General features: G+C 49.6%; 2 protein-coding genes across 3 annotated transcripts in view; both read left to right on the top strand.

Moving 5' to 3' along the window:
* The window catches only part of LOC135972670 (myb/SANT-like DNA-binding domain-containing protein 2), an 82,463-nt gene extending 79,220 nt beyond the window's left edge, over positions 1-3,243 (top strand). The window contains exon 3 of the mRNA XM_065551431.1: positions 382-3,243. The gene's annotated coding sequence lies outside the window, so the exon portion shown is untranslated. The remainder of the gene's footprint in view (positions 1-381) is intronic.
* MST1R (macrophage stimulating 1 receptor) overlaps positions 1-12,443 on the top strand; it is a 72,775-nt gene extending 60,332 nt beyond the window's left edge. For both annotated transcript variants that reach the window (XM_065551423.1, XM_065551424.1), the window contains exon 21: positions 9,396-12,443. In XM_065551423.1, coding sequence (XP_065407495.1) covers positions 9,396-9,417 — 22 coding nt within the window. In that variant the 3' untranslated portion in view covers positions 9,418-12,443. The remainder of the gene's footprint in view (positions 1-9,395) is intronic.
* Positions 12,444-12,770: the final 327 nt, after the last annotated feature.

Here is a 12,770-nt window from a genome sequence, read left to right on the forward strand (position 1 = left end):
CCATCCCTACCTCTAGAATAAAATATCCCATCTGTGGTACACTGAGGTAAATGTAAAATCTCTTTAACTATTTTTCTAACTAACACATCAAGATCATCTAAAAGATTAAAAGGGGGTTCTATTAAAAGAAGATTATAAAATAGCTTCGGTAAGATGTATGTCTGTAAAATTAATATTTTTGGGCCAGTTTTAATGGGGCCTTAATTAAATTCTCACTCCAATCTTTCAATTTTTCTTTAAGTACCGGTCCCCCTACACCTATCCAGGGATCTATTCTAGCTCCTAAATATTTTTCAAAATCCCCTGGTTGAACATATTCAATCTCCTCTGACCCTATCTGCCAATTATCCTTAGGATTAACTACATAGGTTTTATGTTTAGTTAAAATATGAAAGCCTTTCATTTTCTTCACATTAACAGAGAGATTAGTATTTTTACAAAACTCCTCTAAGATATCCAAATTTTTGATCATTCCTTTATATGAGCTACTTAAAATTGCCACATCATCGGCAAAAGCCAATGACGTGACACTATTACCCTTAACATAAAAACCACTTCCTTCTACTTCTAATCTAGTTAAAAGGGGATCCATAGCAATATTAAACAAAATTGGGGACAACGGGTCACCCTGCTTGACCCCCCTCCTAATTAAAATAGACTCAGTAGCTTCATCACCCACCCATACCCTAGTTGTGCAATTATCATAAAGGTCCCTAATAATATCTATAAAATGTTCATCTATACCAAATCTTCTCAACCCGGATATTATATGTCCGTGTCCCACAGAATCAAATGCTTTAGCCAGATCTACAAACACTATTGCAATTTCATTCCCATTTCGTTTAGCCCCTTTAATCAAATTATCTAATATAGCAATATTTTCCTCACACCCAGGGGCGGATATAAACCCTTTTTGTCTACTACATATCTTAACTGTTTCCACCAGTCTTTTTGCTAATATTTTGGTATAGATTCTAATCCAAACTGACCCAATTGTCAATGGTCTCCAAGATGTTAACTTCTTCATTTCCTCCTCATCTTGTGTCTTTGGTATTAAAATCGTTCTATTTTTCTTAAATTCATCTGGTACCTGTCTATTTAGAAACCATATATTAAAAATTTTTGTAAGTATTAAGGAGTCTAAATTAAAAATATCCCACAAATTGCTCACTTTTACTTTATCTGGGCCAGGAGCACTATCTTTTCTTATTTCTCTTAAAGCTATTCTAATCTCATCCACAGAGATCGGACTCATTAATATATCATTATCCGCATTCTCTGTGGATGATGGCCACCCTATCATATTACCATGTCCAATTGTTCCCAAAATATTTACATAGTATTCCTCAATTTCTTTCATAGGGATAGCACACTTAGCCTTATCTGGCTCTCCCATTATAATGCGAGTCAATCTTCTTCTATCCTTATCAAATAATTGTTGATAGAATTTATACTTAGCTTTCTTTGTAGCATATCTCCTACTTGCATTAAATTGCTTCCTTCTCCCCTCCTTTCTCATCTTCCCTTTTCCTTTATTCCTCAACTCTATTTGACTTTCATTTCTAGGGTCCTTTCCCTCTACTAATGAATAACATAATTTTTCCAACATTGCCCATCTGAGAGCTTTTGTTAAATCCTCCTTTAATAATCCTTCAATTTCCCCTAAACTATTTATTATTTCTCTTCCCTCCCTACTTTGTTTTCCCCGTTTACATATTTTCTCCACTAAATCCACTTCTGGATGTCCTTTTAGTGGGAAAATCCTCTCTCTTGGGGGCGGAATTTCTAAAATATTTACTCTAATGTCCTCTACCTCAGTCACTTCCTCCCTATCTCCTGTTACCACTAACTTCTTCTTTGCTAATTCTCGTCTTTTATCTGATATTTGTTTATTCGTTTTGGTCCTCATCTCGCTCTCAATACATTTATTTATATTCCTTTTCCCAATATATTTCCTTTCCAACTGTATAAGCTGCGCAACCTCATCTTTGGTCCATATACGAGATCTAATCGATCCCTCTTTGATCTTACTTTTAGCAGCCATATCTTCTTTTCTTTGCTCATTCCTCACAGCAGGGTGTCTATGTCTACAGTGTTGGCTCAATCCAGATCTAGTATGAAAACCAAGCCCACAGACCGAGCACGTATGGCTCTTCATTGGGGTATCCGCCTTCTTGGGTATGCACTTGGGGTAGTGGCAAGCTATATTACGATATTGAGAAGATTTTCCACATTTACTACATACAACTCGTATGGCTTTACTTTTATGAACCACATTAATGTGTTTGGCCCATTTACCAAATGTTGGTAATATCTGGGGACATATTGGACAATTAAAACTATCAACGGGATACTCTAAATAAAAAACCCCATCCTTCCACGAACTACTTTCTAATATATTTATATTACTACCAGTACTGTTAAGATCCTTATTACGATCCCTATTAAAATCAGTACTTGGTCTAAAACTATTTAATAAACTAGACCCATTAACTAAATGAGCATTAAGATATCCCGATTCCCTAACATATGGATCATCAAATGTACTTAAATACTTAAAATCTGGATTAAAACTGTCCATAGTTAAATCATTAAAAGTGTCCCTTGTAAAAACCATCGGTAAGATAGATAAAATCTCCTCACCACAATCATCACAAACATTCTCCTCTACCTCCTCTCCATGCTCCACTGGGAGGACTTGATTCTCACTCTCATTCTCATGAGACTTCATTATAGTCCACACCATTTTATCCACTGGTCCAGCGACCCTGATCACACCCCTAATATATTTAACACTGTCGGCCGGGGCATCAAAGCCAACAGCGGGGGCGTTATTAACGCGGTCCAGCGCCAATCCGGTATAAAAATATAAATTACTTTTTTCCATAGCTAAAAGATTTACCCTTCTCAGGGGGAAACTAACCCGTACCTGGGGGAAACTTACCCTTTCCAGGGGGAAACTAACCCTTACCAGGGGGAGTCAACCCGTACCTGGGGGAGGCTACCCTTACCAGGGGGGCATCCTTGTGGCACCATATGGGGCTGCCCAACCCCGTCCCACACCCCACTGAATGTGGGATGTGGGTTCGTCCTCCGCAATCCGCCTGGCTATCCAAGCCAGTTACCGACTCTCACCACGAGGAGGTAGCGGTTGGACTTGCAATCCAGAGGCTTTCCTCAAAGAGGGGTCCCAAACAGCATAATGTCGAGCTCTAACGGGCGTGTGAGAAAAGGCTCAGATCTTGGTAGGGGTTGCCCCTATTGACCGGGCTCACGCCCACCCCCACCTCACCGATAACCCATTCTCTCACTACCCTCAGGCAATGTTTCCGTCCAAGCCCGACAGCTGAGAGGGTCCAGAGACGCATGGAGAGCCATTAAGAGAGCCATTAAGAGAGCCATTAAGCCTCCCTGTTCCTTGTCCCCTAACTGCCCCCTCCTAAGACCCCCCCACCCTAACTGCCCCCCAGGACCCTACCCCCACCTGTACCCTGACTGCCCAAAACCTTATCCACCCCCCCAAGAAAGCCCCCCCGAACTCCCGACCCCCCCCATCTCTTGACTGCCGCCTCTAGAACCTCCCTGCCCCTTCTCCTACCCCCTGGCCCCCTTGTTGTTGGCCTTCGCCTAATGTCTCTGTGAACTTGCTCAGGAACGGCCTGAGCCGTTCGTCCCGGCACGCTGGGCAGCAGGGGAGGAGGAGCGGGGGAGGAGCTCCAGACTGCCGGAGGCGATCTGCGAATGCAGGGAGGGAGGGAGGGAGGGAGTGATCTCTGCTGCAGGGGAGAGGAGGAGGGGCTCTCTCTGGCTGTCGGAGCCCCATGTAAGTGGCACCATCCGGCCGGCTGCCCTGTTAGCCGCGCACGCTCTGCATGGGGGGGGGGGGGGCGCGGCGGGGGGAAGTCCAGACATTTACAAATTCGCCCCGGACGCTATTTTTAGCTCAAAAAGCCGGACATGTCCGGGGGAATCCAGACGAATGGTAACCCTAGGGAAGAGAAGCCCCAGACAGGACTGGAGCCACGTGGGGGGACAGAGTGGGGGTGGAGGAGAAGCCCGGACCCCGTCAGGAGCAGCACTGGCGGGGGGGAGAAGCCCGGACCCCGGCAGGAGCTGCCCGGTGGGAGGGGGCGAGAAGAGGAGAAGCCTGGACCACGGCAGGAGCTGCACTGGGGGGAGGGGAGAGAAGCCCGGACCCTGGCAGAAGCTGCACTGGAGTGGGGGGGGGAAGCGGAGGATTCACTCTGGGGCAGGGAGGAGAAGCCCTGGACCCTGGCAGAAGATGTGGGGTTGAAGTCCCCATCTCGGGAGCCCCAGCCACCCTAGTGGCAAAAGTTGCAGAGCTGAAGCCCTGACCCCACTCTGTGTGGAGCTGGCCTGAGCCCCTCTGTCTCCCATCCCACCTGTGGAGCTGGGGCTGCATGCTTCTGTGGGGCAGTGTTTGGCTCCGCGGGGAGGCTAGGACCCTCATATCATGGTAAGGGGTCCAGGGCCAGGGGGGTTGGATAAGGGGTGGGGGCAGTCAGGGGACAGGGAGCAGGATGGGTTGGATAGGGGGTGGGATCCCGGAGGGGTGGTTAGGGGCAGTCAGGGAGCAGGGGGGGTTGGATGGGGCATGAGAGTCCCACAGTCTGTCAGGGGGTGGATAGGGGTCAGGGCAGTCAGGGGACAGGGAGCAAGGAAGGTCCTGGGGGGGCAATTGGGGGGGTCTTTGGAGGCGATGGTCAGGGGACAAGGAGCTGGGGGGTTGGATGAGTCAGGAGTTCTGGGGGGGTCTGTCAGGAGGCAGGGGTTGGAGAGGGGTTAGGGGAGGCAGGGAGCAGAGGGGAGGCAGGGAGCAGAGGGGGTTGTATAGGTCAGGAGTTCTGGGGGGGCTGTCAGAGGGTGGGGAGCAGTTGGATAGGTGTGGCAGTCCTGGGGGTCTGTCTAGGGGCAGGGATATGCATAAGGTTCGGGGTAGTCAGGAGACAGGTAGGGGGTAGGGTCCTAGGGGGGCAGTCAGGGGACAAGGAGCAGGGAGGCTTAGATAGGGGGAGGGGTTCTGGGGGGCAGTTAAGGGCAGGGGTCCTAGGAGGTGGTAGTCAGGGGACAAGGAGCAGGGGGGTTGGAGGTTCTGAGGGGGGCAGTCAGGGGGTGGGAAGTAGGAGGGAGTGGATGGGGGCAGGATGGGGGTGGGGCTAGGGCAGGGTGGGGCTCCCTGGGTGCACACCCTAATGAAATGGGCTGCGCACGCCTATGGCTACAGGAGCCTTGCGGATGTTGCTCCCAGCAAGCTGAGGCTACTAGAATCATCTTGTAAACAAAGGGAGGCGCTGATAGTTTGCTTGGACGATGACCACTAGGCATGAGCATGCAGGGGCCTGGAGCCTGCTTTGTCCTGCTAATGGGCTTTGTTCTGGGCACTGGTGTTGCGACAGGAAATAAGGACAAACAATGTAGCATACGCAGGAGTCAAACGGGCCCGGTGTGAAAAGGGAGGCCTGCAATGCTGCGCTGCTCCTCGCCAGCGCTAAGTGGGGGCTGTGAAATGAGCTGTGCTCAGCGGAGCTGGCTGCACACAAGAGCTCACTCCAGTGAGGGGCACCAAGGTCACTGCTGGCCTGGGGAGAGGTCTTGGAACCACACAGCTGGGCTTGGAGCTTTGGGGGCAGGGCATGGGCAGCAGCCTGGCACCCACCTCCTGAGAGTCCAGGCCAGTCCTTCCCCTCCCTGGGCCTGCATCCAGAATCCATTCCTGGGACTCAGGAATCCAGATCTGGGTCCTCTCCCAGTGCTGCTGAGTGGCAGGACTCTCACTAGCTGCCTAGCCAGCCAGGCAGGAAGCTCAGGCTGCAGGGCTGGTTCGCTAGGAACCTGCCCACCTCCATGGTTAGAGCAGGGTGCGGCTGAAGACGCCAACTCCCCTATTTGGCTGCTTCACCCCTCATCCCTGTTTGCCCTTGCCGCAGGATGCTGCCTCTGGAGGGACACAACTGAAAGTATCAATTCAGGACAAATTGCTTAGAGCAGGGCAGTTACAGCCAGTGGCGTAGCCAGGTGGAGGGAACAGGGGGAATGATCTCAAAAAAAGGCGCCACCCGCTGCGGTGCTTTTACTCACCCGGCAGCGCTTTTACTGACGGGACGGCGCTCCGGGTCTTCGGCGGCACCTCGGCAGCGGGACCTTCACTTGCTCTGCGGGTCTTCTGCAGCATTTCAGCGGCGGGTCCTTCAGTGCCGCCAAAGACACCCGGAACTAGTGAAGGGCCTGCTGCCGAAGACCCGGAGCGCCACCGGGTGAGTAAAAATTAAAAAGGAGCCAAGAAATTGAAAAGGCGCCACTTGTGCTCAGTGGGAGAGCGGCCGCTGCCCCGCTCCCCCCCTAGCTACGCTACTGGTTACAGCCCAAGGCTGGATTTTCTTTAACATTAAGGCACACTGAACCAGCCAAACAGAGAGTACTTCAGTCTCACCCCACTGGCTACCATAAATCACACAAGTAAGTCCCTTAGACACTCTAGTTTCCCAGTATCACCACCAGTGCCCCTCATTATGGGGACGAATGGTTATGAAAACCAATATCCTAGTAAAAAGAAAGGTTTCTCTCAATCCCAAAGGACCAAGTCCCAGACCCAGGTGAATATACAAGTCAGATCTTACCCACAAATCACACTGTTGCCAATCCTTTAGAATCTAACATCTAAAGGTTTATTCATAAAAGAAAGAAATATAGATGGGAGTTAAAATTGGTTAAATGGAATCAATTACATACAGCAATGGTAAAGTTCTTGGTTCAGGTTTGTAGCAGTGATAGAATAAACTGCAGGTTCATATCAAGCCTCTGGAGTACATCCACAACTGGGATGGGTCATTCAGTCCTTTGTTCAGATCTTCAGTTTGCAGCAAGGTTCCTCCAGAAGTAAGAAGCAGGATTGAAGACAAAATGGAGATGATGATGATGATGATGCTTTTTATAGTCCTTTTGCCATGTGTCTTGTGCTTTCTTTCTTCCAACCACAAGCCACCCAGCACATGGCGTGGAAAAACCTTAGAGTTCTGTCCATAGGCATGTCCCTGCATGCCTTGCTGAGTCACAAGGTGTATCTGTCTTCTATCAATGGGTCAGTTGTACAGCTGATGGTCCTTAATGGGCTATCAAGCAGGCTAGGCAGAGCTGACACCAAATTGTCTGGGGTGTCACCCAGAAGCATAACACAAGTTTGAAATACAGACAGTATAAAGCCAATACTTACAACTTTAAATACAAAAATGATACATGCATACAGATAGCATAATCATAACCAGCAAATCATAACCTTTTAATGGACACCTCACACAACAACCTTTGTACAATATTTGCTGCAAATATATAACAGTGGTTGCAATAATGATCTGTACGGTCACAGGTTATGTCAGTAACGTCACAGCAGTGTGCGGCTGAAGACACCAACTCCCCTACTTGACTGCTTCACCTCTCATCCCTGTTTGCCATTGCTGCAGGGGCCTGCGGGTTGGGAGGGGAGGAGGGTGCAGGGCGAGCGCTGCAGTCACATGGCTTGTGGGAAGGCCTGACCAGCCAGCTGTACGTTGCTGGGATTTAATGATCTTTGGGCTGCTAAAACCCTCCAGCCACTTAACGCCCCGCAAAAAACATGCTATCCACTAGGGCAGGGTTGTAACCGGCTCCCTTCGCCAATGCATCGGTCTAATGCAGTAGTTCTCAAACTTTTGTACTGGTGACCCTTTCACATAGCAAACCTCTGAGTGCGACCTCCCCTTATAAATGTAGAACACCTTTTTTATATATTTAACACCATTATAAATGCTGGATGCAAAGTGGGGTTTAGGATAGAGGCTGACAGCTCGTGACCCCCATGTAATAACCTCGCAACCCTCTGTGGGGTCCTGATCCCCTGGCCTAATGCAATGCGCTCAGGACAGGAAGCAGAAACAAGCCTTGCTAATGTCATGCCATGCCCCACCCCCCCTCCAGAAGCAGCAGCTGGGGTCTCGGGCTGCCACACCCCCACCCAGCAACAGCCGCGGGGGTCTTGGGCTGCCATGCTCCCACCCAGCAGCAGCAGTGGGGGTCTTGTGCTGCCATGCCCCACACTCCTCTCCAGTAGCAGCAGCAGAGGTCTCAAGTTGCCATGCTCCACGCCTCCCCAGGAATAGCAGTGGGGGGTCTCGGGCTGCCACGCCCCATGCCCCCCCAGCAGCAGCAGTGGGGGTCTCGGGTCACCATACCCCTCCAGCAGCAGCTGGGCTCTTGGACTGCTGTGCCCCCTCACCCCCCTTGCATCATCATCAGCGGAGGTCCCAGGCCATCACTGCCGCCACCCCCCATCCCAGCACTGGCCAGGGTCCCGGGCCGCACGTTGCTGCCCAGCCCCTTCATCCCAGCACTGGCCAGGGTCCCGGGCCGCACGTCACTCCCACCCAGCACGTGCTGTGCCCCCTGCCCTCCTCCCCCCGGCACCCAGGATTTAGTCAAGAGTATAGAGTACAACTCATGGACAGGTCACGGGCCGTGAATTTTTGTTTACTGCCTGTGACCTGTCCATGACTTTTACTACAAATACCTGTGACTAAAATGTAGCCTTAATCATGGTGGTTCCTTCTGGGCTGAAAATCTATGAGTCTGTGCATCATTTCTCAGTGATATACTGGTCCAGTCCCTACCTTTGGGTGCAGTGACACCAGTATAACTGTACCCCCACTCAGGGGTTTGATGGCTTTAATTATGCCAATGTAGTTAAAGCAGTTGAACTTTTGCGTGACCTGCTTCGATCGGGGAAATCTGTGTGATGCAGGAAAAGTGGGCTATTGCCAGTATTGGGGGGTGGGGGGAAGGGGGAGAGCGTGGGTCTGTGTTTGTCTTTCATTTCTTTATTTCCCACCCTGCAAATCCTTTTCTCTTGCTCTGGGTGCCCTGAGTCAGGGTGGCCTCTGTGCAAGGCTGGGTGAGGTTTGGAAAACCCTGCAGTTAGGGGAAGTTAGGACTAGTCAGAGGGGGAAGGAAAGCCAGAGGCTAGAGAGTAGTGTTCCCTCTAATTTTTCCCACCCATGTGTGGAATGAATTTTGTTACAGGCACCAATGTGGAGGTGATGTGTCACACACCACCTCCTGTAACAAAAAGAAGAACAGGAGTACTTGTGGCACCTTAGAGACTAACAAATTTATTAGAGCATAAGCTTTCGTGGACTACAGCCCACTTCTTCGGTTCCATTCCATACGGCTAAATGCAGTGCCTTGCATAATGACAGGTTTCAGAGTAGCAGCCGTGTTAGTCTGTATCCGCAAAAAGAAGAACAGGAGTACTTGTGGCACCTTAGAGACTAACACCTTATGCTCTAATAAATTTGTTAGTCTCTAAGGTGCCACAAGTACTCCTGTTCTTCTTTTTGCGGATACAGACTAACACGGCTGCTACTCTGAAACCTGTCATTATGCAAGGCACTGCATTTAGCCGTATGGAATGGAACCGAAGAAGTGGGCTGTAGTCCACGAAAGCTTATGCTCTAATAAATTTGTTAGTCTCTAAGGTGCCACAAGTACTCCTGTTCTTCTTTTTGCGGATACAGACTAACACGGCTGCTACTCTGAAACCTGTCATTATGCAAGGCACTGCATTTAGCCGTATGGAATGGAACCGAAGAAGTGGGCTGTAGTCCACGAAAGCTTATGCTCTAATAAATTTGTTAGTCTCTAAGATGCCACAAGTACTCCTGTTCTTCTTTTTGCGGATACAGACTAACACGGCTGCTACTCTGAATCCTGTAACAAAGCGGCCTTTGGTGGGACACTACTGAGAGTATCAATTCAGGACAAATTGATTAGAGCAGGGCAGTCAGAGCCCAAGGCTGGGGGTCCTTTACTACTAAGGCACACCAAACCAGCCAAACTGCGAGGACTTCGTTTTTACCCCACTGGCTATCCAGAAGTCATACAAGCAATTCCCTTAGACACTCCAGTTTCCCAGTATCACCACCAGCGCCATTCCTGATGGGGATGACTAGTTATGAAAACCAATACCCCAGTAAAAGAAAAAAGGTTCTCCCAATCCCAAAGGACCAAGCCACAGACCCAGGTTAATATACCAGTTAGATTTTACCCACAAATTACTCTGTTGCCGATCCTTTAGAATTTAAAATCTAAAGGTTTATTCATAAAAATAAAGAAATATAGATGAGAGTTAACATTGGTTAAATGGAATTAAATACATTTAACAATTGCAAAGCTCTTAGTTCAGGCTTGATGGGATTACTGCTGATTTAAACCAATCAAGTCTCTGGAGTACAAACATCCCAGTTTGGATGGGTCATTCAGTCCTTTGTTCAAAGCTTCAGTTTTAAGCACAGTTCCTCCAGAGGTCAGAAGCAGGACTGAAGACAAAATGGAGGGGTTTCCAGGCCCTTTTATATCCTCTGCCATGTGATAGGACACCCCTTTGTTCTTACTGTGGAAAATCACAGCAGCAAGATGGAGTCACATGGGTAAGTCACATGTCCATGCATGACTCAGTTTGCAGGCGGCAGCTATTGCTCACATGCTACCTTGAACGTTTCCAGGAAGGCTCCTTAGATGTGGATTGGAGACTCCCAAGGTCCATTGTCAGTTAAGTGTTTCTTGATTGGGCACTTACTCAGAATAGTCCTTTCTCAAGAAGCTGATCAAATGCTTCACTGATGCTACTTAGGCCTTGGCTACACTTGCAGCTGTACAGCGCTGTGAGTTAAACCTGACTTCGTGCAGCTGAGTAGGGAAAGCGCTGCAGTCTGTCCACATTGACAGCTGCCAGCGCACTGTCGTGGCCACATTTGCGGCAATTGCAGCGCTATTGGGAGCGGTGCATTATGGGCAGCTATCCCACAGAGCATCTCTTCCCATTCTGGTGCCGTGGTTTGTGGGAAGGGGGCGTGGGTGCGGGGGATTCTGGGTCCTGTCCCAACGCCCCGTGATGCATCACTTCGCATCCCAGAAATCACTTTGTTTCCGTCCACCTTTGGCGCCATCTTTCAACGGTTTCTGTGCAGCGCGATCGGTCTGCGGGAAATGGAGTCCAAACTGCTGAGGCGTAAGCTGACGAGTCTCGCCAGCACGTCGTGTTTGGCTGTCGAACTATTCCTTAAGATCCAAAGTGACAGTGAGAGTGAGGAGTCCGACGATGCTATGGAGCCACGTAACGTGTACGACACGAAATTGCTTGTGGCATTCATGGACATGCTCAGCACCGTGGAATGCCGCTTTTGGGCTCGGGAAACAAGCACTGAGTGGTGGGATCACATCGTCATGGAAGTCTGGGATGATGAGCAATGGCTGCAGAACTTTCAGATGAGAAAAGCCACTTTCATGGGACTCTGTGAGGAGCTCGCCCCCACCCTGCGGCACAAGCACACGAGCTGCCCTGCAGGTGGAGAAGTGGGTGGCTATTACAATCTGGAAGCTGGCAACTCCAGACAGCTACCAGTCGGTCGCAAACCAGTTTGGAGTGGGAAAGTCGACCATTGGAATCGTGTTGATGCAAGTTTGCAGGGCCATTAATCGCATCCTACTCAGAAGAACCGTGATTCTGGGTAACGTGCAGGACATAGTGGATGACTTTGCACAAATGGGTTTCCCTAACTGTGGAGGAGCGATAGATGGGACACACATTCCTATTCTGGCACCACCCCACCTAGGATCCGAGTACGTTAATCGGAAGGGGTATTTCTCTATGGTTCTCCAGGCGCTTGTGGATCACCGTGGGCGTTTCATTGACATTAATGCAGGCTGGCCAGGAAAGGTGCATGACGCACGCATCTTTCGGAACACTTGGCTGTTCAGGAAGCTGCAGGCCGGGACTTTTTTCCCAGAGCGTAAGATCACAGTAGGGGAAGTTGAAATGCCCATTGTGATCCTTGGAGACCCCGCTTACCTGTTAATGCCGTGGCTCATGAAACCCTACACAGGGAGCCTTGACAGCAGCAAGGAACGGTTCAACTACAGTCTGAGCCAGTGCCAAATGACTGTGGAGTGTGCCTTTGGCCGTTTAAAGGGCCGCTGGCGATCTCTGTATGGGAAGCTGGACTTGGCCGAACACAGCATCCCCGCAGTTATATCCGCGTGCTGTACCCTCCATAATATTTGTGAAGGGAAGGGTGAAAGCTTCACTCAGGCATAGACCTCCGAGGTTGAACACCTGGAGGCTGAATTTGCACAGCCAGAGAGCAGGGCTATTACAGGGGCCCAGCTCGGGGCTGCAAGGATTAGGGATGCCTTGAGGGAGCAATTTGAGGCTGAAAAGCAGCAGTGATATCTGGTGCCCTGCACAGGAGTGAAGTGCAGTAGTTCCAATCTTTAGGAATCAGTGTTTGCTAAGCAGACTTGCAGTGCCTGTTTATTTCCTGGGCTAAGGAATCTTTTACTTTATGCATTAATAAAGAATGTTTTCAAAGCCAAAAAATCCATTTATTGAAAAGAAACACAACTGCTTGGGAATCAGAAAGGGCAAGGGGGTGGAGTGGGGAACGGTACAATCACAGATTTGCCTATGTCCTATCTGGTGTGCCATGCGGTGAGTGCTGCACTTCAGGATAGCTATACTGCATGGTGATGGGGGTTGAGTGAAGAGGGTAAGGGTCGTGGTTTTTCAGGGCTGGGTGGTGAAGATACTGGTGTTGGAGGCAGCTGGTGGCGTGAAGAACCCGGAAGTTGGGGAAAGTGGATTGGAGGTAACAGTGGGGCACAAGGGAAAGAGTTTTGGGACAAGGGCTGTAGGTGGAGGGGGGGGCGTTTGCATTTGTGGTACT

The sequence above is a fragment of the Chrysemys picta genome, chromosome 7, assembly GCF_011386835.1.
Source record: "Chrysemys picta bellii isolate R12L10 chromosome 7, ASM1138683v2, whole genome shotgun sequence".
Lineage (NCBI taxonomy): Eukaryota > Metazoa > Chordata > Testudines > Emydidae > Chrysemys > Chrysemys picta.